The sequence below is a fragment of the Dipodomys merriami genome, unplaced genomic scaffold (genome assembly GCF_024711535.1).
Source record: "Dipodomys merriami isolate MVZ:Mamm:240054 unplaced genomic scaffold, mDipMer1.0.p SCAF_14, whole genome shotgun sequence".
In the NCBI taxonomy this organism is placed as follows: domain Eukaryota; kingdom Metazoa; phylum Chordata; class Mammalia; order Rodentia; family Heteromyidae; genus Dipodomys; species Dipodomys merriami.
In genome coordinates, this window is record NW_027202715.1 from 1455173 (window position 1) to 1482545 (window position 27373).

General features: G+C 49.5%; 1 protein-coding gene across 1 annotated transcript in view; it reads left to right on the forward strand.

Moving 5' to 3' along the window:
- The window catches only part of Cdh23 (cadherin related 23), a 355092-nt gene that overhangs the window by 75540 nt on the left and 252179 nt on the right, over positions 1-27373 (forward strand). The window contains exons 4-6 of the mRNA XM_070020517.1: positions 9360-9502; positions 10251-10298; positions 10408-10500. Of these exons, the coding sequence (XP_069876618.1) occupies positions 9360-9502; positions 10251-10298; positions 10408-10500 (284 nt within the window). The remainder of the gene's footprint in view (positions 1-9359; positions 9503-10250; positions 10299-10407; positions 10501-27373) is intronic.

The following is a 27373-nucleotide window of genomic DNA, read 5'->3' on the forward strand; positions in this document are numbered from 1 at the left end:
GGTTTCTGCTTGGCCTGTGGGAAGCAATCTGCCTGAGAGGGGAGCCATGTCAGTCCCCACTCTTCCCCTTTGCATCCTGCAGGAGGGTAGAGACAGCCTCTGATGGGCCACCGGACAAATCAGAGGTTCCCCTGGGGTCACGATGAGTTCAGAACCTAGGGCATTAATGAGGAGACTGAGCAATGCAGGAGGAAGGGAGGAACACCAAAGACAAATGAGATTATCCTGGGACCTTAAGGGGCTCTTAAGGGGCTGTCAGATCCTAGAAGAGAGACAAATGAGACTATAGGCTGCAAGGCCAGGCGGGTGCTGGGGACCATCATGAGAGGGGAAATGAAGCTCCAGCTTTGGGAGGTGGGGGGTATCCTAGGAGAGGAAAGGCAGAAGTCCTGGTTCTGGCAGAGACCCAAGCCAGAGGAGATGGGTGAGTTCCACGTAGTAGGCCTGTAGTCATGGTGAAGTTGCAGGGGAGTGAGTGGGAATGCTGCTGCTGCAGGAGGGGAGAGCCTGGTGGTAACCTATGGCCTTGGAATTGGGGCTACCATCTCTGTGTCTCTGGCCCAGCCTCTCCTAGCCCCATCCTTCCCTCTGCAAGGTGAGAGAGGCCCCTGCTCTCTCAACCACAACTAGTGCCTATTCTGGGCTGGCCCATAGACCTGGTGCTTGATCCTGTCCCTTCTGCCTGCCTTGAGCCAGCTAGGGACAGAGCACTGGATCCTCAGATCCTGGATGGGGAAAGACCGTAGACCACAACAGGAACAAATCCTTTCAAGTCTCAGACTGTAAAAGGTCTGCTTTTATGTGCCCTTTAGGATCGACTAAAGTAGCTGCATGGAACCCAATGTAGTAAAGGATTCTGGAATAGACTATAGTCTCCACAGAAAGGGGGCAGGGATTGACTAGTAATGTCTGTATGAGCAGAGGTGGGGACTGGCTAGCTCCTTGGCCCCTAGAGGAGCTATAGTTGGAGGAAGAGGGGTGAAGGAGAGAAGGGGGATTGCCAAGCAGATCCCAGAATCCCAGCCTCCACTTTCAAGGGGTGATGGCCTCCTGTGGGAAGGAAGCACAAGGGTTCTCACTCCCTGTCACTCACAATAGCCCTCAACAGAGGGGTCAGCATGCCTGCCTGAGAAAACTGAGGCTCAGAGAAGTGAGGTGATCTACCCAAGGTGACACAGCCACCTTGCAGAGGTCAAATGATAGATCTAGGAGCACAGAGACTCTCATAGCAGAGGGGGTATATAGAGCATGCATGAAGGCCAGCCCCGATCTGAGAGGGAATTAGAGAAGGAACAGCACAGGTATGTGTGTGCCCGAGACCCCAGGTATACTTGAAGTCTGGCAGCAGCCTGGCAGAATGGCCAGGGAGTGTGTTTGGTAGGATTGTATCCATGCTGAGAAGGGCATTGGATAGAGAAGGAAGGAACTTGGGTTTGCTTGCTGGAGAAAGGATGGGTGGGGTCTGTGGGGGTGTGGTGAATCAAAAGCATGCTCTAAGCTCCATGAGCCCTCCACTATCATTCATTCCACAGCTCCCTTCTCATTGTTTGGAATTCTTTCAAATTCCTTCCCCAATTCAGAAAAAAAATAAAATATTAAGCCTTGCTCAACCTGCTACTGTCCTGCCGGAGTTTCTGGCCCTCCCCTAATCAGGCAGCCAGAGAGTAGAGAGCTACAAGCTCTGCACAAGCCAGCAGCAGAACACACCAGTCCCAGCCTTCACCCCTCGTGAAAATAACAACAATAATAATAATAACAGTCATCTCAGTGTCAGCATGGGACAAGCAGGACCACTGGGGAAGCTATGATTGTCTGCCCCTTGCTTGGAAGACAGATGTGGCTGGCTGCTGATAGCTGAGGCTACAGTGTAGCATGTGTGCCCAGCCCTGTACTTTTCAGGGATCTTAGTGGTTTGCTGAACAGATCCCCAGGTCTACCAAGGCCCCTGCCTCCAGGATAAGATACAGTGTCCTAAGGTGAGGGGTACTTGGCTATCAGGAAAATTTACACAGCCCTGACCCCCTAGGAGAGAACACAGAAGGCTTAAACTCCCAGCAGTTCCTGACACTGATTCACCAGTGTCAAAAGCCAAATGCTGTTGGTTAGCCTGCTTTTTCCTGTCCGTTAGTGAACATAATTAACTCACTCTACTCTCTCTTTCTCTTGCCATGGCTTTGGGGGCCATCCTCTCCCAACACCTCTGGCAGTTAGCAGGACTCATTCTTTTGTTTATTGAATGACTCTGAGGTGCCCACCACACTGTGTCAGGCTGAGGAATACAACAGGAAATGTGGCAGCCAGGCAGCTGCTCCCACAGGCCTGACACAAATGTGCTTGTGGGGCTGCTGGAGGTTGAGATAGGCAGCCCCAAACTAAGGGAATAAACACTCCATGTCAGAGAGGAAGGACTTTAAGGACAGTCAGTTGTTACAGGGACACATCTCCTTGGATAGGCTGTTTGATTCACCAAGTGTTTGAGGAGGGCCTCTCAGAGGTAGCAACCAATATCTGAGGGTGACCACTGAGAGCACTGGCCTGTAGTGACCAGGGCAGAACTATCCTCAGCAGAACAAGCAAGGCCAGGCTCTGAGCCCACTGTGAACTGAGTCTGTTCCAGAGCAGTAGGGAGTGCATGTGCCCAAGGAGCTAGCCCCAGGGGCCCAGGTGATACAACAGGGAAGTATGTGTATGGAAAGGATCATACTGGATGTGGCTACTAGGGCCTGGGGAACCATGTTGTGTTTTTGCTGTTGTTGTTTTAAGTTTTATGTATTTAAATAGACATGACAAAATCTATCTTCTTAACCAGCTTTCAGTTTACTGTTGAGGAGCATCTAGTACATTCCCACTGTGGTTTAACTTATCTCCAGTACTTTATCTTGAAAACTGAAACTTTGTACCTATGACACAGCAATTCTCCACTCCACCCTCCCCAGCCCCTGGCAACTAACATTGTGTGTTCTGTGATTATGACCATGACTCTTCCAGGTACCTGGTAACAGTAACATCACACAGCACTTGTCTTTATTTCTGATAAGTTATTTCACTTAGCATCATGTCTCAGGTTCATCTGTATTGTGGCATATGTTATAATTTTCTTCCATTTTGGAACTAAATAATCCATTGTTTACAGACTGTGCTCCATCTATCCATCTGTACACTTGGGCTATTTCCATTTTTTGCTATTGTGAATGTGGCTCTGCAGAGATATGAATTCTTTTTAAAAATATATGTTTTGTGTATGTGTGTGTGTGTGTTTAACAGTTAGGTGCTGGTGACATACCTATAATTCTAGCTACTCAGGAGGCTGAGATCTGAGGATCGCAGTTCAAAGATAGCCCTGGCAGAAAACTTCATGAGACTTTTATCTTCAATTAGGCACCAAAAAAACCAGAAGTAGAGGTATGCCTCAAGTGGTAAAGCATCAGCCTTGGGGGGGGGGGGGAAGTGCAGGGACAGCACCACAAAACCCTAAGTTCAAGCTTAAGTACCAGCATATTAAAATAAAATAAAATTTTTTTAATGTTCTGCCCACCACCCATGGGGTCAGGCCAGCTGCCAGCCTTTATTGGGTTGGCTCAGCAAGTATCCCATCTCCATGAGGGTGGGGACTTAACTGTAAAGAGACCTCTGGCTACACTGATTGAGCTAAGAGCCTGAAGACTTCAGCCCTTAAATCATCCTGGGACTGGAGGAGCTTGCCTCTGCATTTAAAATGAGAGCCATAAAGCAAGCTGACTTATAGGCAGTACTCAGCAGCCTGTTGTTTATGGCTGGCAGACTTTCTGATTGGTGGATGCCCATTGTTAAATATTTGAATATCGCCTAGTCATAAACAGCACCAGGACCTCCAAGAATGGCTGTATATTTGTTTCATGCAGGGAGAGTTCTGCTCTTATCTAAAAAGTTCATGTTCTCTGTTCCTTGAAGCTAACTTAGCCAGCAGGGCCTGAGAATCAGCATTGTCAGTGGTTCCGATGCACAAGTGTTCATGGTGTCTTATTAGGTTCTGAGGAGAAGCAGACATTGTGAAGAGGACCTAAGGGCAGGAAGTTTTACTGGGGAGAAGTCACTGCTAGGGAGTAAGGACTTGAGATGGAGACAGGAAGACCAAGGGAGGCAAGGCCAAGAAGATATACTACCTATTGTCTTTGCTTTCTGTGCTATGACAGAATACTGAAGTTTAGTGAGTATATGGTTCTGGACACTGGAAGTAGTGCCAGCATCTGTGGAGGGCCTTCACTCTGCATCAGAACATGTCAGAAGCCATCACATTACAATACAGGGCAAGCTTACTAGCTTAGGTCTCTCTTCCTCTTCTGATAGAACCATGAATGCCATCATGGGGCCTTGCCTTCATGGCCTTATTTGATCCTAATTTCTCCCCAAGTCTCACCTCCAGAATACCAACAAGTTATGAATCTGGAAATCAAGTTTCCACAATTGGGGTGGGGGGAGGGAAGGTGAATTTAAACCATAGCATCAACTAGTCACCACTGTAGCAGCTGGAGACTAATCCTTAGGGAGTTCCCAGAGCCAGTATAGAACATCTGCTTCTCGATTACCCCCTGAGAGACACTTCTCTCTCTCTCCCCACAGGCTTCTAATGGCCACCCACTGAATGAATGACAGCATTTGTTCCCTGGCCCTTCTGCCCTGGCCTGTGTGGGGAAGGGCTGTCTGTCTGTGATAGCCAGAAATCTTCAAACAAAGGCAATGGGGCTGGCAGTGGGAGGGAGAAGTGGACAAGATACTAACAGCATCTACTATGGATGCCTTACCAGCCCCCACAGTGCCATCATCAGGGCCCTGGCACTTGTGAATTATTGGGGATCCTCCTTACCATGGCAAGGAACTCCAGTCCTTGTTCATTGCTGGTAGGAGCATGCACTAGTGCAACCACTGTGGAAAACCACTAGGCAACTCCCCAATAAGTTAAGCATAGAACTACCAGATAACCCAGTGAGTCTACTCTTAATTAAGTGTATAAACAGAAAATTAAAAATAAGTGTTCAAACAGAAATGGGTACACAAATATTCACAGAGGCATTGTTCTTCATAGCCAAAAGGTGGGCAAAACTCAGAAGTCCTCCCATTGAACACTGGGTAAAGAGGCTATATTACATTTACATACGCACAATTCAGCCAGTAACAGAATGAGGTTGTAATATATACCACAACATGATATGATACTAAATGAAAGAAACAAGACACAAAAGGCCACATATTAAATAGTTCTGTTTCTATGAAATGTCCTGATAGGAATATCAGGATGACTTGTGGTGAATTGCTTGCTTTAATTTTTTAAAAAAAATTTTTGTTGAGTAGTTGTACAAAATGGTTACAATTCCAGAAGTCAGATTATAGCACAATACTTCTTGATCAATGTCACTTCTTCCATTTTCTCCCCCATCTGACCCCTTCATCCCTACCTTCAAGTGACATAGTTCAATTTTTCCATAATGTATGTTGATTATAATGACTGTATTTTCTCCCCTTCCTCCCTCCTTTCATGTGTCCCCCCTTTGCTTTTCCCCCCAAAACATGTTTCTGTTTCATTTTATACTCATTTTGGTAAATAGTTTAGTAGTTGTTCACAGGAGTTGTATCTTTGAACTCCTCCCCTAAACTTACCAACCTTTAGTCTCTCTTGGAATCTTTACAATAGTAAACGTCATGTGATTTGTATTTTGTCATTATGAAAAGCACCCACAGTGCCCTGTAGCCCTGAGATACAAGGTTCTTGTCTCAGTTTCTTGGGTGGGAAAAAGACCCTGTGTGGGGTCACCACCTGGGACAGTTCACCTGAGTAGCTGTGGCCAGGGGGCCTGAAGTGGAACCCTGCCAATAGGCTTCATTTCTGCAGGCATGGTAGAAAAGGCACTAATAGTTCACACCTGTAATCGTGGCTACTTAGGAGGCTGAAATCTGAGGATCATGTTTGAAGTTAGCCCAGGCAGGAAAAGTCTATGACACTCTTTTTTTTTTCTTTGTCAGTTGTGGGGCTTGAACTCTGGGCCTGGGCACTGTCCCTGAGTTCTTCAGCTCAAGGCCATGCTCTACCACTTTGAGCCACAGCACTACTTCTGGTTTTCTGGTGGTTAATTGGAGATAAGAGTCCCATAGACTTTCCTGCCCAGGCTGGCTTTGAACTGCAATACTTAGATCTCAACCTCCTGACTAGCTAGGATTATAGGCGTGAGCCATCAGAACCTAGCTGTGAGATTCTTATCTCCAGTTAACTACCCAAAGAAACCTGAAGTGGAGCTGTGGCTCAAGTGGTAGAAGACTGGCCTTGAGCAAAAGAATTCATGAACAGTGCCTAAGCCCAGTGTTCATGCTTCATTCCTGGCACAGGCACATACACACACAAATAAATAAATGAATAAATAAATAAAGGCAGTGGTGGTCTCTGTCTGGGTACCTCTCCTGGTGGGGAAGTGAGCCTGGCTTCCAGACCCAGCCTCTACAGAGGAATTGAGCAGCAGAGCAGTACTGGGCAGAGGAATGTGTGTCCAGCTGGAAAATTGCAGGGCATCTTGTCTTAAATATAATATTAAATCGGCACCTTTAATTAGTACACTTAGAAAAGGTCACCAGCAATTACCTAGGACACAAAGAAGGCGTGAGCAGGCAAGAGCCTGTGAGGAAGCCGAAAAGGACCATTTTGAGTAGCATATAATTGAGGGGAAAATGGATAAAAGTCCAGGAAATTACAGGGTGGGTGACAGCAGCTGATGGCCCCATCCCTGTCCTGCTCAGTGCCCCCCTTCTTGGGAGGACCTGAGTGTCAGGTCTGAGAAAGCCATTTGGGATTATCAGGCCGAGTCACATGACCTTGGCTGGAGAGCCAATGTGGCCTTCCCAGAATCTTCCTCAGCCAGTCACAGCTTGGCTTCATACCCTCTACCTGGAAGGAAGTTGGCAAGTGAGGTCTGGGTAGTCGGGCGGGGTGGGGCACGGGGTTGGGGGTTACAGACTGGTATGGATCCTTGTGATGTGGAAGAGTGGGATGCATATTGGCCAAAGCTTACTGCGGAATCACTGCCCACAGCCTGAGAGTTAGTTCAGTGTTTCCTGTGCTTGATGATGGAAGGGTTGGAAATTCTCTAACAGCTTTATATAATATCTCAAAAATAAATGCTATGTCCTGCACCCATTGTATTCCTTGCCATTAGGAATGCAGACCTATGAGGAGATGTGTTTCATTTGTCTGGGACTTTCACATACTCCTTCCCTTCCCCCATCAACAAGTTCTGGAGTACACAGAGATTAAGAGAATGTAGCATGGTCTTAAGACAATCACTCCAGTCCTGTCCTCAGGAAGGGGATTGAATGGAGCATGGGTGTTGAAGATCTGGATTTGAGTACTGCCTGGTACTTACCATCCCACATAGGCAGCTTGCTTAGTGCCTTTGGCTTCTTCCTCTGGAAGGTTGTGCTCTGAGCTGTTCCAACTTTGTTCTGTGGTTTCACAACTCCTCTCTCTGCTCACCTCCCATCACCTTGCTGCCGATGTTCTGAGCTGCACCTAGCGGAGGCTCCTTTCTCTTCCTGAACTTCAACATTCTACCTGTATGGCAAGGGCACTGATTGCTTCCAGGCCGAGCTGCTAGGAGGATGGAACAGTGAATAGATGTGGTATCTGGTGTGTTGGGATCTGAATGAATGCTCAGGATTTTCCATTCTCGAGATCTGGGCATCTAGTTGGCCCTAAGCGGTACATGAATTCACTTGAGACAGAGGTGGACAATGAGCCCTGGATACCCGGACTGTAGATCTCAGCTCTGCCCTTCACTAACTGTGAGGTTGAGGGAAATTACGTCATCATTCTTGGTTGCCTTATCTGCGAAGCACGGACAATACTGGTAAAGACAGCATCAGACAGTGCTTAGCTCAGAAACTGCCTATTATTGGGGCTCAAAAGCATTAGCTGTCACAGTCAGGTTAGAACTGTCCTGTGGAAAGTTCAATTGCCAAAGCTCATGAACCTGGAGAAAATTCCCCATGCTTCAAATCCTTTTTTCCATCCCTGGCTTAATCTTCCCTGGTAAATAGCACAGTTGGTATTTGGGGAAAAGACAGTACCATTTTCTAGGGGCCCTTGAGAGAAGGGCTTTGCCCCTAGCCATCACTCTGCTCTGTCCATTTCAGAACCAGATGGAAACATTAGGCCTCCCTTCAGAATGTCACATATCAGATACTCATGACATTTTGGCACAGTTCCTGGGGATTTAGGGACCTCCTGAAGCCAAGGTGACCAGCTGCTCCCATCTCCCTAGAACTTTAAGGTTTTGTCATTGTGCTAGGAAACACCTCAGTCCTGACCGCCCTGTCGGAAAGCCACCAGGGAACCTGTAAGTCCCAGGAAAAGATGTGCTGTGCTAGAGCTTCTAAGGTGGGCTGCAGACCAGGCATCCTAATACCCAGGGGGACCAGGACTTAATGAGGGGTGATACCATTCAATCCCCTTCCTGAGGACAGGACTGGAGTGTAGTCTTAAGGCCATGCCACATTTTCTTAATCTCTATGTACTCCAGTACTTATCACAAAGTAAATACATAGATATTTTTGATAGAGGGTCAGAAAGATTTGCAAAATATTCTGAATTAGAAAGGGTTCTTCTATTTGCAAAAGAAAAATTCAACTCAACTGATGTAGGACAGAGAGAGGGGTGGGGAGAGGGGAAAGAGGGAGGGAAGGAGGGTGGGAAGGAGAGTGGAGAAGATACGTTTAGTTCCTACAACATCTAGAGAGTGGAGTCAATGTTAGTCACACTACATAGCCTCAGCCCAACAGGAATCTGCCTCTCCAAGGTACCACTTGAGTCTGTTTTTATCCTTGGTGTCCTCATTCTCAGACAGGGTCGGCTTCTGTGGTGCCAAATATGCTGGTAACAATGCCAGTTCAGGAATTCCAAAAGTCCCAGGATTGCCTTTGATTGGTTATTTTTGGTCACATGCTCATACTGGGCAATCTTTGTATCCAGAGAGATGAGAATATTCACTCTAATTGGCTAGGTCTGAATTATCTGCCCCATCTTGGAACATAAGAATCCAAGTGTTGGGACCTAGTGAGGAGAAAGAGAAGCTACTTGGAGAAGGAGACCTCCAAAATTAGAAAAAGGAGGACAGGTAGAAGTTATAGCTTTCCTTTACATGACCAAAACATGGTGATTCTGTGGGGGACAGGATAGAAGAGAGCCTTGGATAGAGACCTGAAATGCATTGTCTTGAGATGATCCATAACCTGCTGAGATCTATTGATAAGTGCTCAGGGCTGGGAGTCCAGCCAGTTGAACTATATGGTAAGGAATGGACCTGATCTCCGTCTTCTGCTCTCTTGCTTGGCCATTCCAGGTTCATCTGTGACTCAGTTGCTGGCCCGAGATATGGACAATGATCCATTGGTGTTTGGCGTGTCTGGAGAGGAGGCCTCCCGCTTCTTTGCTGTGGAACCTGACACTGGTGTGGTATGGCTTAGGCAGCCATTGGACAGAGAGGTAGGACTTGCCTGTACCCCTCCCTAACCCTTTCCTGGGAGAGGTGGGGCAGATACTGGCAGAAGGGGGGGCCTTAATCATCTTTTGAGGGGGCTTTTTCTAAGGCCACTTTCTGATTCTGAAAATGTATCTTTCTGACTGAGTGGTAGCCCTCTTTGAGGGTACATGCTGATGGCTGCACTTGGGGTTGGAATGAGGTGATTGGGGGGTTTCTAAGCAAAGGGGTAACACTGGATAGGAAAGGGCCACTGCAATCATGGAGTCATCCCATGTAGACTGGAGCTCTGTGGGAGACAGCAGTCAACCTATACCCCAGCAAACAGTCCTAAAACATGGAAATTTCTAGAGAGGCAGAAATTTCTGGCACAGTGATTCTAAGCAAATTAAGGAAAGATTTACACAGAGCCCCATGCCTTGTGATCTCTTGCATTTCCAAGAGTGGCCATCAGAAGTGTCAAGTGACTCACTTAATATCACGCAGTCATTGAGAGGCAGATCCAAGACTGGTACACAACATGCTTGTCTTTTAAGAAAGAATCCATATTCTATATGCCTTCCCCAAGCAAAGGGCAGTGCTTGTTTTTTGGGAAACTCCTGGCTGCCAATTCTGGACAAGCTTCCAGGCAATACTGGAGCCTCTCAGCCTCACCCAGGGCTAGATCCAGCCTGCAGCTCCTCAGGCTCCTCACTAACTCTGCACTCCCTCCTTCCTTCCCTCTCTTATTTTATTGTATTTTTTTCCTTTCAGACCAAGTCAGAGTTCACAGTGGAGTTCTCTGTCAGTGACCATCAGGGGGTGAGTGTTTCCAGAGGGCCCTGCTGCCCTGGGAGGAGCAATTCCTGGGCCCCTTGGGTAGAAAGAGGCCAGAGGCAGGGGCAGCTAAGTCCTTACCCTTCTCTTGCAGGTGATCACACGGAAGGTGAACATCCAGGTGGGAGATGTGAATGACAATGCGCCCACATTTCACAACCAGCCCTACAGCGTGCGCATCCCTGAGGTAAGAACGTCTAGGGTGTCACCTGGGGGGGGAGTTCTGGGGCCTGCTGCTCTTCTGACTAGCAGAGTGAGGTACCTGGAGATCAGCGAGGGAACAGGCAACCCCAACCCTCCCCTGCCATGTCCCTGCCCAATGTCCACTCTGGGCCAATCAGCTGGTACCTCTGAAGATAGGGGTCAGTGTGGAGATTGTAGCTGGGTCAGTGGGCAGTAGGAGCCATAGAGTCTGAGAGAACCTGCTTGGTAGAGATCCCACCTCCATCTGGAGTCCACACCAGGACAGGAGGTGGGATAGGCCGGTGGTGGACCTTCTTTTAACCCATTCATGATTTGGTGGGCCAGGTGGGTTCCTAGGCCTTGCCACTGGCTTCCCGATTTATCCAGAGTGAAGTCCCACAGAATTTGGGGAGAGTGTAGTCCTTTGAAAATGCTTTCCCTAGTCCTGTGCCATCCTGTGCTCAGGCCCATGTCCCCTTGGCTTCTGGTCTGAGCATGTTTGCAGGCATGTAAAATCAAGCCATTGCTGGTAATTGAGAAGTACAAATTATTGCATTACGAACGGTTCATTAATAAGCTGGCTCCCGGCTCCCGTTGGCACCAGGGTTCCTACTACTTGCTGTCCTTCACCACAGTGGCTGATGGCTGAAACTAGTGATACAAAGAGCCAGAAGGTGATGGAGAAAAAAACTCTCTGCCCTTGGGGACTCTGGGCATCAGCTGTCAAAGGTTGGGCTGAGAACCATGGGAGAGAGAACTTTCTGGAAGGCAAGTTGGCACCAGGCATTTGGGTTCTAACTCTTACTAACTCTTAAGAGAATGTCCCACAGGTTTGATGTGGGAGAGAAAGACTTGCCCAAGGTCACACATCTGTGACCTTGAGCTTCCTGACTCCCAGGAAAGGTCAGCTATTTCTCCAAAATGAAGAGATCTTGTAGCCCTCATTCCTCAAGGGTTCCATGCTCCTCCCATGTGGAAGGCTGGAGGACATATGTGGGCTGCAGCTATACCTGAGGCATACAGGCCTTTCCCCTGCTTATTGTCAACCATTAAGAGGAGGAGTCCATGGTCCTTAACATGTCAACCCAGTGCCCTGTGCTCTGGCTGGCATGCCCGGGGACTGCAGCTTGGCTCCACATTCTTGCTCATTTGGAAGTCTCCCTAATTTAATTAAGGAGCTCTACATGCCAGCCTGCACTTTGGGCCTGGGCTCAGAAAGCAAGGGCATGGCTGGGAGTTAATGAGCCTTGGGCCCATTGCTCAGCTGCTGTCCTGGCAGGCATGGCTGCCCTCTGTCTCCCCTTAAGAGGGGGCAGCAGTAGCACCGGCAATAAGAGGACACAGGATCATGTTCCTCCTTCCCAGCCTCACTGGCCCAGGCCCAGTTTTCTGCTCTCCTCCAGAGATGGGACTGGCAGAACCTAGCCCTGTTGGAACCCCTGGAGTTCTCTGAATGCCTATAAGGACAGAACCCTTGCTCAGTGTCTTCTGTGGGGTAGGCATTCCACAGAGGTTTGAGATACCTCAGGAGTGTGGAATGAGGGTCAGGACTCAAGACTGAGGATCCTAGGGCTAACCCTTGCTTAGCTCCCAGACTGCTAGATCTGGCAGGACATGTTGCTTAACCTCTCTGGGCCATCGTCCCCCTTGTCTTATAAAGTAGGAAAGGCAGAATGGATAAAGTACCCTCCCTGCCCTTCTACTGAGAAGTAGATAGGCAGAGAGGATGCACCATCTCTCAAGGAAGGCCTCTGTGTTTACTTGTGGGTAAACTCCCTGCATCCTTCAGTGGCCTGGTTTAGAACTGCTCACTGGGGCCAGTAAGGATGTGGTATCAACTGCAAGGCAGCCTGGCCACTCATGATCTGAGGTGGCGTGGCAGGGTCCAGCCCTTGCCTGAGCTGGAACTGAGCTTCTTGGTTCAGGCCCCAGTTGTGGACCAGCACAAGGCCTGCTGGCTCTGGGCTGGAGAATGGAGCCCAGGGCCTCCTAAACACCCCAGGCTCTTGTTCTGGAAAAGCAACTCAGTGGCCAAGGCCTTTAGATATGAACCAGGTGAGCATGTAGACCAAAGAACAGGGTAGGACAGGGTATTGAAGACCCTGTTTCACCAGAGTGACCAGAGAAATCCCACCGGCTTCCTGGAGGAGGTGGGGTTATTAGCAGACCTAGAAGAGGTAGTAGTGGGAGGAGGAATGATAGAAGAAGAGACCTGGGTTCTAGTCCTGCAGGTGCTGACTGCCTGGGTAAAACTCTAGGTCTCTCACTGTCCCTCTGCTGGCTTCGGTTCCAGTAGCTGCCACAAGCCAGGATCTAGGATCCTCCTTATCTGCCAGGATTTCATTATCCTCTAAGGATGGCAGAGAGGCTCAGGCCACCTCACTCCCATCCACTTGGATCCCCTGTGGACCTCTCGCTATCACATCCTCTCCCTTACCTTCCTAACCTCCACACACCTGAAGTCTGCCTTTGAAATGAACTCCTTCGGTGACAGGGACACCAGCCAGGATGGAGGAGCCGGCAGGGTGATCACCTAGAGTTTCCAGAAGTGCTGAAGGCAGTTGTCTTGGCTGAGGACTTCTGACATCCATAGCTGCCTCCCCCAGGCGCTGAGGCTAGGAATAATGGGGCTTCACAGCCAAGTCCTGCCCCTTGCTCTCCCAGGCTTACCCCCATTTCCAGGACTCAGTTAGCTCTGGATTAGGAGAAGCCACCCCAGCAGGTGTGTGTTTGGGTTTGTTTGTTCTGGCCCCCCTCCCGCCCACCCTTCTCCCCCTCACTAAAGCGGTTCTCCATGTAATTATCCATTTTATCAGGGTGAAAGGCCCTGCAATTCACTTGTCGAAGCCCTAACGAGGCAGCGTGGATGCTTTCAAGTCCGTAAAGAAAAGGGAAATCCTGCTAGAATTGGCAACTTAATTCACCCAGCCAGCCCCACAGACCTCATTAAGTGTCGTGTATTCATTTCAGGCTAATGGCTGTCATGCTGACTGCTGTTTGATTTGCTGTAATAGACTTTTATGGTGTGCCAATTTGCTCAAACGTGTTTGCCTGTGTCTGTGCCCAGCGGTGCTGCTCCACTACCTCTGTTAGGAGCGTGTGCCAGCCTCACTGACCTTCAGAGCTGGCCCTAGCTCACCCCTCCCTGCTCCTCTCGGGGCTACCCCTCAGGTCCCTGGGGAAGTGACCCTGGTGTTGAGATGTTAGGGCAGGAGGGAGACTATGAGGTGAATGGTCAGTCAATGTGTGGTCAAGGAATCAAGGAGCCTCAGGGGCTTGGGGACACCATGCCCTTGATGTTTCGATAAGTGTAGCTTCCTACCCTGGGCGTTCCCAGCTTGTACACATTGGGTATTAATTTGCCTATCCCAACACATCTTGTGATGATGGTACCTTCTGTTTTCTTATGTCTGAACTCTCTCGTAGGCTAGAGGATCCACTCTGTGTCTGTGAATCTGTCCAATAGTCTGTCTATCAGTCTGCATATCTATCTAGTTACAGAAAGACTAGTTCTAAAGTTTAACTCAATTCTGCCCATCCTTCAAGGCCCAGATCAAATCTGCCATGCTCTGATCCACAATAAAAAAAGAAATAAATCACCAGGCACCTGTGTCACATTCCTGTACTCAGGAGGCTGGGATATGAAGATTGCAGTTTGGAGCCAGCCCTGACAGGGAAGTTGTGAGACTCTTTTTTTTTTTTTTGGTCAGTCATGGGGCCTGAACTCTGGGCCTGGGTGCTGTCCTTCAGCTCTTCAGCTCAAGGCTAGACCTCTATCACTTGAGCCACAGGGCTACTTCTGGCTTTTTCTGCTTATGTGGTGCTGAGGAATTGAACCCAGGGCCTCATGCATGCAAGGCAAGCACTCTACCACTGAGTTTACCTTCCCAGCCCCAGTTGTGAGAATCTTATCTGCAATCAATCACCAGAAAACCAGAATTGGCACTGTGGCTCAAAGTGGTAAATGCTAGCCTTGAACAAAAGAGGTAAGGAATGGTACCCAGGCCCTGAGTTCAAGCCCCATGATTGACTAAAAATAAAATTAAATAAATAAATAAGAAAGAACACAAAAACAGTTGTCAAACAGATCCAGAACAAAGCCCTAAACTTACTTGATATGCAGAGTAATAAATTTTTTGGGGGGGGTCCGGTAGTGGGGCCTGAACTCTGGGCCTGGGCACTGTCCCTCAGCTCTTCAGCTCAAGGCTAGCGCTCTACCACTTGAGCTACAGCACCACCTCCAGCTTTTTTCTTTTTTGCTTATGTGGTACTGAGGAATCGAACCCAGGGCCTCAGGCATGCAAGGCAAGCACTCTACCACTGAGCCACCTTCCCAGCCCCAATAAATTTTTTTTTTAAAGAGATCACTTTTTAGCTTTGTTACTTTAAATGTGTGTCTCAGTCTCTCTGGACCTCATTTTTTTTTTTTCATCTAGAAGTTGAACAACAAGGTCTGTCTTTAAGTATTGTTGGAAGAGCTACAATAGTGTAGATAAGAAAAGTCCTTACACACTGTAATTGGGTTTCAGCCCAGAGTATATTCAGTAAAATGCTGGTAATTAAAATCTAGGTCTTCACCCTCAAGGAAGGTAATTTTACAAAGAGAGGAACAAGTAACTGTGTGTGTAATTACATCTCAATGTATTAAGTGTCATGGTAGCTTGTGCAGTCAGCATAATGGAAGCACCAGGCTTTTAACATGGGGATTTTATGTTTGGGCCTTCATGGGATGAGTAGAAGTTTGTTAGAGAGTGCAACCATAATATCTCTGAATATTACCCACTTTCAAGACCCCTTGTTCTCTTTTCTTCTGTTGGGCTTTCCCAAAGAGAAAGGTGAATTCTAAGCCTGATCAGAGACCATGCTGAGGTGGGACAATGGCTGTGGGTCTGTGTGTCCCTTGCATGTCCCCACTACTACTTCATGGAAACAGAGACAAGCTGGAAAGTGGGCTCTGGGTCCCTGCCCAGGTCTTTCATAGACTTTTGTCACCTGTGGCTTCTGATGACCAGTTGTAAAGTGGGGACAAGGCTACTTGCAGGAATGGGCTTGAGCTGGAAGGAGAACACATGAGTCTGAGGGCTTAAGCCTCACGTGAAGCTGGGGACAGGGACAGAGCCAGAGGCCCAAAATGCTGGTCCTGTGTCCCTCTGGCACTTAAGGACACAGAGAAGTCACAGGATAGAAGAGACAAGGGAGGAGATATGTCCCTGGAAATCACTTGGCAATGAAATCAAATCATTTATTTCTGTGACAATAACAATACTAAATTAGGGTTGTTATTATTAGCGTTTCCTATAAGCCCAGACTATGCTATCCACATGGGTTCTTGTGAAGCCCTCACCACACCTTGGAGTCACATGTCCATTCTATAGAAGTGGACAGGACAGGAGGCAGAGAGGTGAACAGCTTGCCTGCAGCCAGTTACGGCCTAGTGACAGGCTGGATTATACCATGGCTAGCCAGTGTACATAGCTGTCCCCCATTGTCACTGCTATGGGGTCCCATATATACAAGAGCAATGCATGTGACCCATTCAATGCTGTGGGCAAGGTGAAAGGGCAGGCCCAGTATGCATCCAGCTGTAGCTGTTTAACCATTGCTGCCTGCACATCTGTCAAGTGTACAGCCAAGTGTAGACCAGGCTTGGTCACTGGGGGTGCTCTGAGCCTGGCATGTACCTGGTGCTAGGTAGGTGTGGCTTGAAGGGATGGACCTCAGAGCTGGGCATCAGCTGTGGGTAGTGGTAAAAAAGGAGGGAGGAAGTTGGTACAGGGCTTTGCTAGGTGCTTTACTTTTGCTAGGCAGGAACCCCTTTATTACACTTAGTTGGGGTGAGAAGCCACAGGCCTGGCACCTGCCCACACCTTGTTTCCTCCAGGAGATAGCATGGCACTGCTCTCAGCAGGTGCCCTCTGGTGCCTGCTAGCTCCTGGATCTCAGGTGTTCTGTCCTTTGTGCATGGCACATGGAAGCCCTGGAGCATTGGCCAGATGAGGCCTAGGGCACATGATGGTAGACTTAACCAAATAATCCAATTTATTAGTGTCCCTGGAGTTGGCAGCAGTGCTTCAGCTGCCCTTTGTGCCATGTGTTCGTCAGATGCTGAGTGATTAATAAACTATATCCTCAACTTGCACTGGCTTGTACCTGCTGTGTGCCCCCGAGGTGTCACTTCCACTCATGGGAGTGCCATCTTTTCATGCCAGGGAAGGCAGCCCCTTGACAGTCCATATTAATTTACACCTTGGGACCACAGTGTCTGCATCCCCCTCTGCATTTAAAACCAGTGGTCTATTGATCTGGGAGAGGGAGACCCATAAATCATCTGGGCATTAAGGATCCTGCTGGCTGTACCAGAACTGCCATATGGCGGTCCTAGATGATGTCTCTATGGCCCTTGGGGCTACTTCAAGGCTCTTATCCCATCCCTGCTCTCTTTCCTCTGTCAGTCCAGTGATGTTTACCTGGGACAGATACTCTGTACTTGTAGCAGGCAGGTGACCCAGCCTGCAGGAGCCAGGTGAACAGGTAGTAATTGGGTGGTGACAGGGCACACATTTGGGCAACAGCCGCTACCTGCTTGCTCAGACCCAGAGGCAGGTGCATATTTAACTGATCTCACAGCCTTCACTATTTTTCCTCCTCTGGGCAGTTCTGTAAGTTACAGGAGAGCTGTTCTTCATGTTGTATAGATGAGAGAAACTGAGGCCAAAAGAAGTTGGTTTATGGCTCCAAGTCTACCAGTTGGATAGGCATGCACTATAGCCTCCATCTGCAGTGTCCTGCCTCCAGAAACTCTTGCTATTTAGTTTTGTTTGGTTTTGTTTTGGTTTTTTAAGACAGAGTCTAACTATCTAACCCAAGCTTGCTTTGAACTTGCCATTCTCCTGCCTCCATGCCTGGATTTTCATACTCAATTTGTGTGTGTGTGTGCTGGTACTGGAGCTTGAACTCAGGGTCCAAGCACTGTCTCTTAGCTTTTCTGCTCAAGGCTGGCACCATACCATTTGAGCTATACCTGTAATTCTGACTTTTGCTGGTTAATGGGAGAAAGAGTCTCATGGACTTTGCTGCCCAGGCTCCTAAGCAGCTATGATTACAGGCATGAACCACTAGCACCTGGCCTCATACTCAATTTTTTGCCAGTCCTGGGCCTTGAACTTAGGGCTTGGGCACTGTTCCTGAGCTTCTTTTGCTCAAAGCTAGCACTCTACCACTCGAGCCACAGTACTACTTCTGTCTTTTTCTATTTATGTAATACTGAGGAATCGAACCTGGCTTTATGCATGCTAGGCAAGCACTCTCCCACAAAGCCACATTCCCAGCCCCTCATACTCAATTTTTAACATCTTTATGGGTCTCTACCAGGCCTGTTGTGCTTTGCCACAAGTTGTAAGGAGGAAGTCCCAGTCAGGGCAGGCTACCCACCATGATGCCCCTGCCTTGGGGCTTTCAGGGTTAAGGTGCCCCCAAAGGCTGCTGCCACCTAAGTCATCAAATGTGTGCACAGCATTGTTGGTGTGAGTGGGTGACTCCCCTGCCTCAGCCCACATCTAGGCTGCCATCTGCCCTCCAACTGCTTAACCCAGCAGGACTCTCTAGGATCCTTGCTTCCTCTTCTACCCAGTGGGGTAGAGTTGAGGACCCTCCCTCATGACCTCTGTAATACCTCCTTCATGCCTGTGAGATGTGGCCAGGGCTGTGGGTGTTGCCCATCCCTTTCAGCAGAATGATTGCAAGGAGCAGGAGACAGAGGGAACCTAGAGCTCATTAAAGTTACAGTGTAACAGTAATAATGTTCTCAATTACATAGGTTTCCTCCTTGATTCTAACTGGGAGCCTTTGGGAGCTCCTACAGTGCTCTCTCTGATCACGGGACCTTCTGTCACTAATATGAAACAGAGCTCTGTTGAGCCTAGCACATGTATATTAGGGTGATTTGTTTCTGACATGTGCCAGGACACTTTTTATTATGTTCTCCTCCATTAAATAAAGCACCTTAAAATGCAGGAAGCTGGCTACCACTCTGTTCTGTGTTTAGATGCAGTACTGCCACCCCCTGCCTAAAGTCTATTTGTCATCTTTTTCTTATAGGGTTTTCTTACCCTATGGTGAGGCCTGTGAGGATGGGAGTGGGTTTTCTGCCTGTATTCCTTCTCCAGAAGGTAGTACAGGACCATGGGTGGGTCAAACATAGGAAATAGATGGACCAGGTATCCCAACCTGCAGCCAGGAGTAGCTCCGGCCCATCTGTGTCATATGATCCTGTGCCCACCCGTGACCCAGGGCCTACATGGATTCCTATTGGGGAACCTGAGATAGAGCCAGGCACACAGGACTTAGGCTGCAATCTGAGGTCTTCTCTGAGACACCGTGTCTTCATCTGTAGACAGGGATCCCGGGCATGGTTAAAAAAGTTCAGTGATGCGCAGGCACCTGGGCATCACTTAGGTGATGACTCTGATGACTCTGGCCCTTGTCATGGTGGGGCAAGTGGCTTGGTCATCCCTGGAGCTCTGATGGATGAGGCTCTAGTGTACTGTGTGTGAACTGCTGTGCTGATGTTGGTGGTTAGTGGTCAGACTAACAGTCCAGGGGGAGACAGGAAACCTGCAGAAAATATGACATGAAATTAAGGAAAGAAGGAGACACTGAGGGCTTAAGAAACAAATAGTAGTAAATCAAAAACTCTTCAAAGTCAACACAGAAGAACCATCAGGACAGCCTGTCTGGATCACACATCTTCAAGTAGTCCAGAGAGGCTGAAGACCTACCCAAGGTCACTTAGCCTGTCTGACTAACCAGAGGACCAGAGGTAGCTGGGGCAGGGGGGAGGGGTAAAAGTCTCAGGAAAGCTTCTAGAACCTGTGACATGAAGCTCATCCCTGGCTTGCAGCATTCTGCATTCCTGGGGGTCTGACTGTCCACAGCTTGGGTGACACGAGATGCCTGCAGTCCACTGGCTGCAAGCAGGGGACTCTGGTGCCTTAAAATGCAGGTACAGGAGTCAGGAGCCTATTGCATTGTCTGCCAGCTTGTAGCCATTCTTCCCTGTCTCCTGTGGTGTAGAGACTTTGTCTCAGCTCTTCCACTATCCTAACAAGTTCAAGAAGTGTCAAAACAGCCTGAGGACAGGCCTGCAGTGTCCTTCTCTCTATCCTCCCACCTCCCTGACATTGAACCCTGTGCACAATAGCTATTTTGATGTGTTTGCAGGCTGCCTGACCCACCTTGTTTCCTACCAGGAGGGGGACATGAGAGAGGGAGAGAAAGAGAGAAAACCATTGGTGGGCAGAATTATTATCATTTTTCCGATTCTTTAGCAGCCCTTAATTACTTTGCAACTTAGTGATGCTGGCTAGAAGCCGTGAGGGGCTGGGCACTCTCTCTTTATAATAACCTTAAGTGGAAACTGCCTGTCCGTCTATTAAAAAGCCCGCTCGCTCTTCTCTCTGGAGGAGATAATGCCACTGGGAGATTTCGCCCGGGGTGTAATCACTAGGTACGATGTAATCGGCTCTGATCACTGTCTTCACCATCAATTGGTCAGCCCACCCCACTCCACCCCAGGCATAGGGACCACAAAGAACATCATGCCCTAGTGTGTCCTTGTCTAGGAGGGCACAAGCTCAGCCTGGTCCCCTCTCACAGTGCTGCTGGCTGAGAAACAAGGGATGGTATGGGGACCCTTCCTGCTGACCCTTTCCCAAAGCTGTAACTCCCATTCTGAGCCAGTCCCACTGCATCTCCCATTCTACCCAGCCCAAGCTTGTTTCAGAAATCCATCTTGGCATCTGACTTTAGATGGGGGCGTGCCTTCTTTTCCTGTCCCCAGCCCCTGATGTGCTATGAGAGGTCACTCTTCTGCCTTTGTTCATGCTGTACCCTTCCCCATGCATCTTCCTCCCACCACTGAGCCAACCCCCAATGCATCCTCCCTGGGAACATCCCACGGGAGAGGGCAGGGAGGCTAGTCTTCACCCTTTTGACAGATAAGCAGAGCAATAGAAGACAGCCTTTGGAACCCCCTTCAGATGTGGTTGCCAGAATTGGCACCAGCCCCTGTCCTGCCCTCTTTTCCCTCCTCCAGATCTAAGGTACAAGTCTGCTTTTCCTGTTCCTCCCTATACAGCCCCTCCTGGTGGTCCTGGGTAGACGCTCCACCTCTGACTTTGGCCTGGATGTCTTCTGCAGGCTGCTGAGCCCCAGGCCTCCCCATCTCTCAGGGTCACCTGTCTAAGCACAACCAGGTGGGGCTGCTCATTGAATTAGAGTTTGGAGGACTCTATCTGGCTAGGAGGCTTGAGCAAGTCATTTTATTCCTCCAGGGCTCAGTTTGCCCCTCCACCCTACAGTAGAGGCTGACATCTAGGTACAGTTGGAGCATGGCCCCACAGAAGGTCCACGCTAATTTCTCATTATGCATAATTAAGAGAGGATACTTAATCTCACTATGGCATTGAGAGGTGAGATCTTGGGAGACGATTAGGGCAGGTAGATAAGATCATCAGGATGGAGCCTCAGGATTGAGGTCTAGTGGCTTCAAAATTAGGAGACAGAACACACACACACACACACACACACACACACACACACACACACACACACACACACACACACACACACACACACACACACACACACACACACACACACACACACACACACACACACACACACACACACACACACACTCCCTGATTCTCCATATAAGGCTCTGTGTGGCTTCAGGAATCTGCCCACAAAAGAAAGCCTTGACCTGCTAGGTGCTGGTGGCACATGCCTATAATCCTAGCTACTCAGGAGGCTGAGATCTGAGGACCATGGTTCCAAGTCAGCCCAGGTAGGAAAGTCCATGAGACTCTTATCTCCAATTAACCATCAGAAAACTGGAAGTAGAGCTATGGCCCAAAGTTATAGAGTGCTAGCCAAAGAGCTCAGGACAGTACCCAGACTGACTAACCAAAAAAACAAAAACAAAAAAAACGTAGGCTTGCCCTTAGACCAGAACCAAGAGCCAAAATGGACCTCTTTGCATTATAACTTAACGAGCTTGAGATAGTTGGGTATAGTACTTAAAACCAGACCAGTCCAGTGGGGACCATGGACAGGAAGGCGTTGGCGGAAGGCCTTTTGCAAGTGGGCTAACCATGGAGACTTTTCTCTAGCAGTCTTTACAGGCTTCGGTGAGCTTTGTTTGCCTTTTTCTTATGCCTTTTCTTCTGAGTCAGCGTGTGACTCATACATGCGTTCAGGGAAGGAACAGTCACATGTCTGTTCTGTCCTTGCCAAGTGCACAAGTCAGTGTGACCCACACCCAGATCTGTACCCAAAAGAACCAGCATACCTGCCCCAAAGGTGACACTGTGCTGGCTTCTAACCCAACCCTACTCCTCTCCAACTCTGCATTGCTTTTACCCTTGTCCTTTTGGCCTATGTGGTCCATTAGGATTTTGTGACCATGCCAGCTTGCCCCAGGAGGCTCCACACATAGTCTGAGCTAGGAGTTCACAGACTCAGATTAAATTCTGGTCTCAGCTGGGTGTCACTGGGAAACTTACTATCCCTTATCACTGAGCAGTAACAAGAATGACACAGGACAGATACTTCGTGCACTGAAGCACCTCTCCCTGGGCCAGCTGGCCATGATACTAGGACACCAGGTGAGGAAAGGAGGTCCCTGAAAGTTAAATGGAGAGGTGGGGACCTTGATATAGGAAAGGGGGAAAGGGAGGTCTCATTCCCTCATATATCTCCCTTGATTTCAGAATGTTCTCCAAGTTGCTGAGGAAGGACAACCACTGGAATATAGCTGGGCAGGTGGTCTCAGAGCGGTTCAGTAACTTGTCCATGTTCACATAGCCAGATCTTACTGCCTTTGTCTTGCCCCTGAAGCAAGTAGAAACTGGGCTTGTGCTTAGACTGCTGCCTCTGAAAAAAGAAGAGGGGAAAGGGAAGGGAGGGGAGGGAAGGAGAGGAGAGGGAAGGGGCAGGGAGGGAAGGAGACTTTCCTGAGGTGACCTCAGCCTCCCCCAGCATTGTGGGTTGAGTGGTATCAGCAGCCTGATCTCAGGTCTTCGGGAGAAAACACAAAAACCTTTAAAGGCTTTCTAGCAGCTGGAATGGATTTTCCTTTTTTTTTTTTTTTTTCTTTCTTCTTTCCTTTTCTGGCCAGGGTTGGGGCAAAGCAAGAGCAGAAGAATAAATTCTTATAAAACATTGTCATCCCCCACCCCACCCCACTTACCAAGTCCTTTAGACTCTGGGACTCCCAAGCCTAAAAAAAAAAAAGTCTGCACCCAATACAGCTCGAAAGCTGGAGGGAGATGGAGGCGGTGCGTCAGCAGCTGCTGGGGCGGAAGGCCCTAAATGGTGTGGAAGTAATACCTAAAGTGTCCACGATTACCAACATTTCCACAGCGGCGCTGCAGCCAGGGACGTAAATACACAGTGCGCAGGTCTCTGGGAGCCACGCATGAGGGGCGGGGTGTGGGGGGAGGGGGGTGCGATGGTGCAGGTCGCTGGAGTGGGGCAGCGCCTGTTCATTCATTGAGTCCCTGTGATGTGTGAAGGGTATCATAGAAGCCTTTCTGTGAGCCTCTAAGGCCAGTGACCAGAATCCTCAGGGCTGCCATGGAAAATGTGCCCCTGGCTGCCTTTCCAACCTCATCTAAACCTTTCTCCTCTTGCTCTTTCCAGTCCTTGAAGACACTATGCCATGGGGCCTTTGAACAGCTTTGCCATGCCTCTAGCCCATATCTCCATCACTGTCTTTCTTGTTTGTAAACCCCTATCTTCCTTTAAGATCATTGATCCTGCCTGATCCCTCCTCTCTATGCAGAACACATTCTGTGTGTTGGGTCTTTGGAGCACCATAGCTTTGATCTTGGGATGTGATTATTCAACATCATACAGGATTTGTTGGATCACTGTTGGCTTCTTAAATGTGACTGTGAGCTCTGTGAGAACAGGAGGCCATCTTCCATCATTGGTGGTCAGCCTGGCACCCAGTGGGGACTTGATAACACTGCTGTATGAGTCCTCACCCTCAGTGGCTCTCTCTACCCTGAAGCCCATCTTCAAGAGAGATCCTCTGTGCACCAATCCTTTATTTACTGTCTCCAAAGCCCCGTGCTGGAGTGACTGTATGCCATTGTCTTTCAGAGTTCCAGAGCAGCCAGGGAGAAGGGTGTGCCTCTCAGAGTTCGGGGAGGAAAGGGTGGCATGAGGAGGGCAAAAGAAAGACCCTATCCCCCCCCCAGAGATGGGGGTAGAAGAAATGGGGGTGGAAGCAGAGGGGATTTGGCGGGGGACAGAGAACCCAGAGAGAAGAGAAGAGAAAAGGGAGAAAGGAAAAGAGAGGGAGGGATAATGAAAATAAATGAATGAGTATGTCATAACACTATCTCTGAAGATAGAGGGGGACAGGAGCAAAAGGACACATGCAGTCCCAGCAGCTGGAAAAGGCAATGAGGAGACATGCTTTCCCCAGAAGATCACGGCCCTGCTGACATCACTGGGTTTTAGCCCAATGAAAACTGACTCTGGATCTCGGATCTCTAGAACTGTAAGGTGACAAGCCTATGCTGCTTTCAGCCACTAAGTGTGTGACATCCTGAAATGGCAGCCATAGGAAGCAGAAGACATGGTGGGCAGCAGGATGCTCATTTTAGAGTACTTTTGCACCACCACACACATACCAGCATCCACAAACTCTGCTTCTCAGGGGCCCTTTAGGCAGGAGGACATGGATATCAGGCTGATGGTTATCAGGAGCCAAGGACAGGGCAGAGGTGGGAGGGGAAGGGAAGGTCTGGGCACCACAGAGTCAGCAGGGTCATGGAGGCGGTGGTGAGTGAAGCTGGTATGAGCTATATCTAGCAAGCAGCCCATGCTGCTGGGACATGCGGAGGAGGTACTGTCCTTTGAGCACTGTGACCCTCAGTGGCACCCTGGCTCCTTGGCAGCAGGCTATGAGGCAGGAGAGAGAGAAGCCCAGGGCTTCCATAGCACTGCTGCTTTTGCATGCCCAGTCTATCTGCCTTTATTCACTCACTCAGTCTTGCTTCTGGGGACACAGCAGTGACAGAGTTATGGTCCAAAGCCTCTAGATCTGCCTGCGCCCCTGCTCACTCACAGTGATACCCTTCTAAACAATACCCAGGCCCCAGGCCCCAGGACCAGGATAGCCACCAGCCAATGCTGGGTTCTTGAGATTGTAGAAGTGAGCAGGATGATTCTTTCATCCCAGAACTGAAGCTCGGGGGAGCTGGGCCTAACATCCTTCTCCCTACCTGCTCCACACATACCCTTTGTGCATCCTGCCTCTCCCCTCCCCCGCCCCGCCCTTGTCACCATGCTGTGTGCCCATAGGAAGCATCCTTATTCATTCATGAATTAGGTTGGGGTCTGTGCCATAATTCTCTCAGGCCCGTAAGGTCTGGGATCTTGGGCTCAGGGAAGGCTGAGTGACAGTAGTGATATAGTGACAGGAATGGAGGCTGTCCTCATGTCTATTCTCTCCTGTGGGGCTCTGCTGTGTTGGACAGCTTTGCCACTTCTGTGAGATCCTTGGCCCAGGCCTCTTGCAGCGTTTAAGGGGCTTGGAGCCCCACCACACAGCACAGCTGGGTGAGGGCTGTCCTTTAGCCTGCAGTGACAGGGGGGTACAACTTGAATCAGGAGCAGTGAGAGCGAGAGAGGGCAAGATAGCATGCCTGTCGTCTCCAATCTCATTTGAAGACACCACCCCAATGACCAAAGGACTTTCCACTTGGCCACATCTGCTAGAGGTTCTACTGCATCCAGGTAGCACTGCCCTGGAGACCAGGCATTTAGGTTTAGGGCATTTATCATCTCCACCATATAGCAGTGAGTTTGGGGATGATCTCTTTGTAAGACAGGGAACCAAGCACAGAGAGGTTAAGTCATTTCCTCCTGTCACAGAGCACAGCTGGAACACAGCTTCTATGGATTAGGGGTAGGGCCTTAGGGAACCAAGACCTCTCCCCAGGGTCAGGGAGAACCCTTGGAGTTGTCCAGGAAAAGAGAGTTCAGGCTCCTGGGACAAGATGCCCGAATTGGGGTCCCTGCAGCCTTCCTGGGTTCCCCAGTTCCCTAGGCAACATGGGAAAGAGAGGGTAGGAGGGTGCCAGATTCCCTTTTGCCCCCCTCCCTCACCCCCAGTCCTAGAGAGCCAGGCTGGCAGCGTGTTCCTGGAGAGCCAACACGCATGCTTGCACAGTGGCTGCACGTCTGCCTGCCTCCTTCTGTCCCGGTGTCTCCCTCACGGGTCAGCGCCCTGGAGTGCTAAATCATGAGCAAATCGGCTATAGCCAGCAGGAGGCCAGGCGGACACAGGGAGGGGACGCCACCGTCAAGGCCATTAGCAGCAAGCTGGCTGATTTGGAGAGTGACTGGCTTCATCTTAGAGCATTATGTGGAGCCCTCTATGGTGTGATGGGCAAAAGGACCCACAGGAAGTGTGTGCCCCGCATGGCCTGAACACTTGGTGCTGCTTCTCCCAGGAGAAGAGCATTTCCAGGGATGGTTCCCCCCCCTACTCCCCCCCACTCCGGGGCATTTCCAGGGATGGTTCCCCCCTCCCCTACACACACACACACACACACACACACACACACACACACACGGGGTTTTACACACACACACACACACACCCTAGGCATTTCCAGGGACGGTTCCCCCCTCCCCTACACACACACACACACACACACACACACACACACACACACACACACACACACACACACGGGGTTTTACACACACACACACACACGGGGTTTTACACACACACACGGGGTTTTACACACACACATGGGGTTTCACACACACACACACACACACACACCCTAGGCATTTCCAGGGACGGTTCCCCCCTCCCCTACACACACACACACACACACACACACACACACACACGGGGTTTTACACACACACACACACACACACACACACCCTAGGCATTTCCAGGGACGGTTCCCCCCTCCCCTACACACACACACACACACACACACACACACACACACACACACACACACACACACACACACACACACACACACACACACACACACACACACACACACAGGGTTTTGGAGGCCTCTACTTAGAAGGTAGCAGAGAAGCAAGACCAGACTCCTAAACTAAGATTGGGGATGAATTTTAGCCTAGACCCCGGCCAAGTCAGTCATTTAGCTTCTCATCTGTAGAATAAGGAGAGTGAAAAAAAAAAAACCCAAACAAAAAACAAAACCCTGTAGTGCAAATGGAAAGCTTAGAACCAGGATATAAAGTGAAGAGGGACTGAGGGACCCTCTGTGGCTCCTCAGGTGGAAGGGGAGCAAGGCTAAGCTTGTCTCCACCTGGACTCAGGAGCAGATCTTGAGGCCCGGTACCACAGGGCCACAATGTGTCCCACACCCTGGGATTCTTCCTTATGTCTTTGGGCCTTCCATCTTGCTGGGCCTGTTTCTCCTCTGTGGAGCAGGGTAGATAGGTTTGGCCGTGGCCAGCTTCTTAGCCTGTCAGGGTTGTGGTCAGATGCCCATGAGTCAATGGGTAGGAAAGTACAGCCAACTAAGCCAAGTTCCCGGGTTCTTGGCCCTGCTGGATAATGCATAACATTGGCAGGGGGAGGGGGCGAGGAGATATGTGTGTCAGGGTGGCATTCCTGTCCCCAGGAGGACAGGGCAGGGCCAGTGTTGAGATAAGAAAGACCAGACTGGGGTATGGCACTCCACCAAGCCTCCTGGGCCATGGGTCTGAGTGTGCTTATCCCAAGAAGGTCCTGGGTCAGTTACATACCTGAAGTCAATGGGCACAGGTTGATCATCTGAGGCCCAAGACTTCACTGT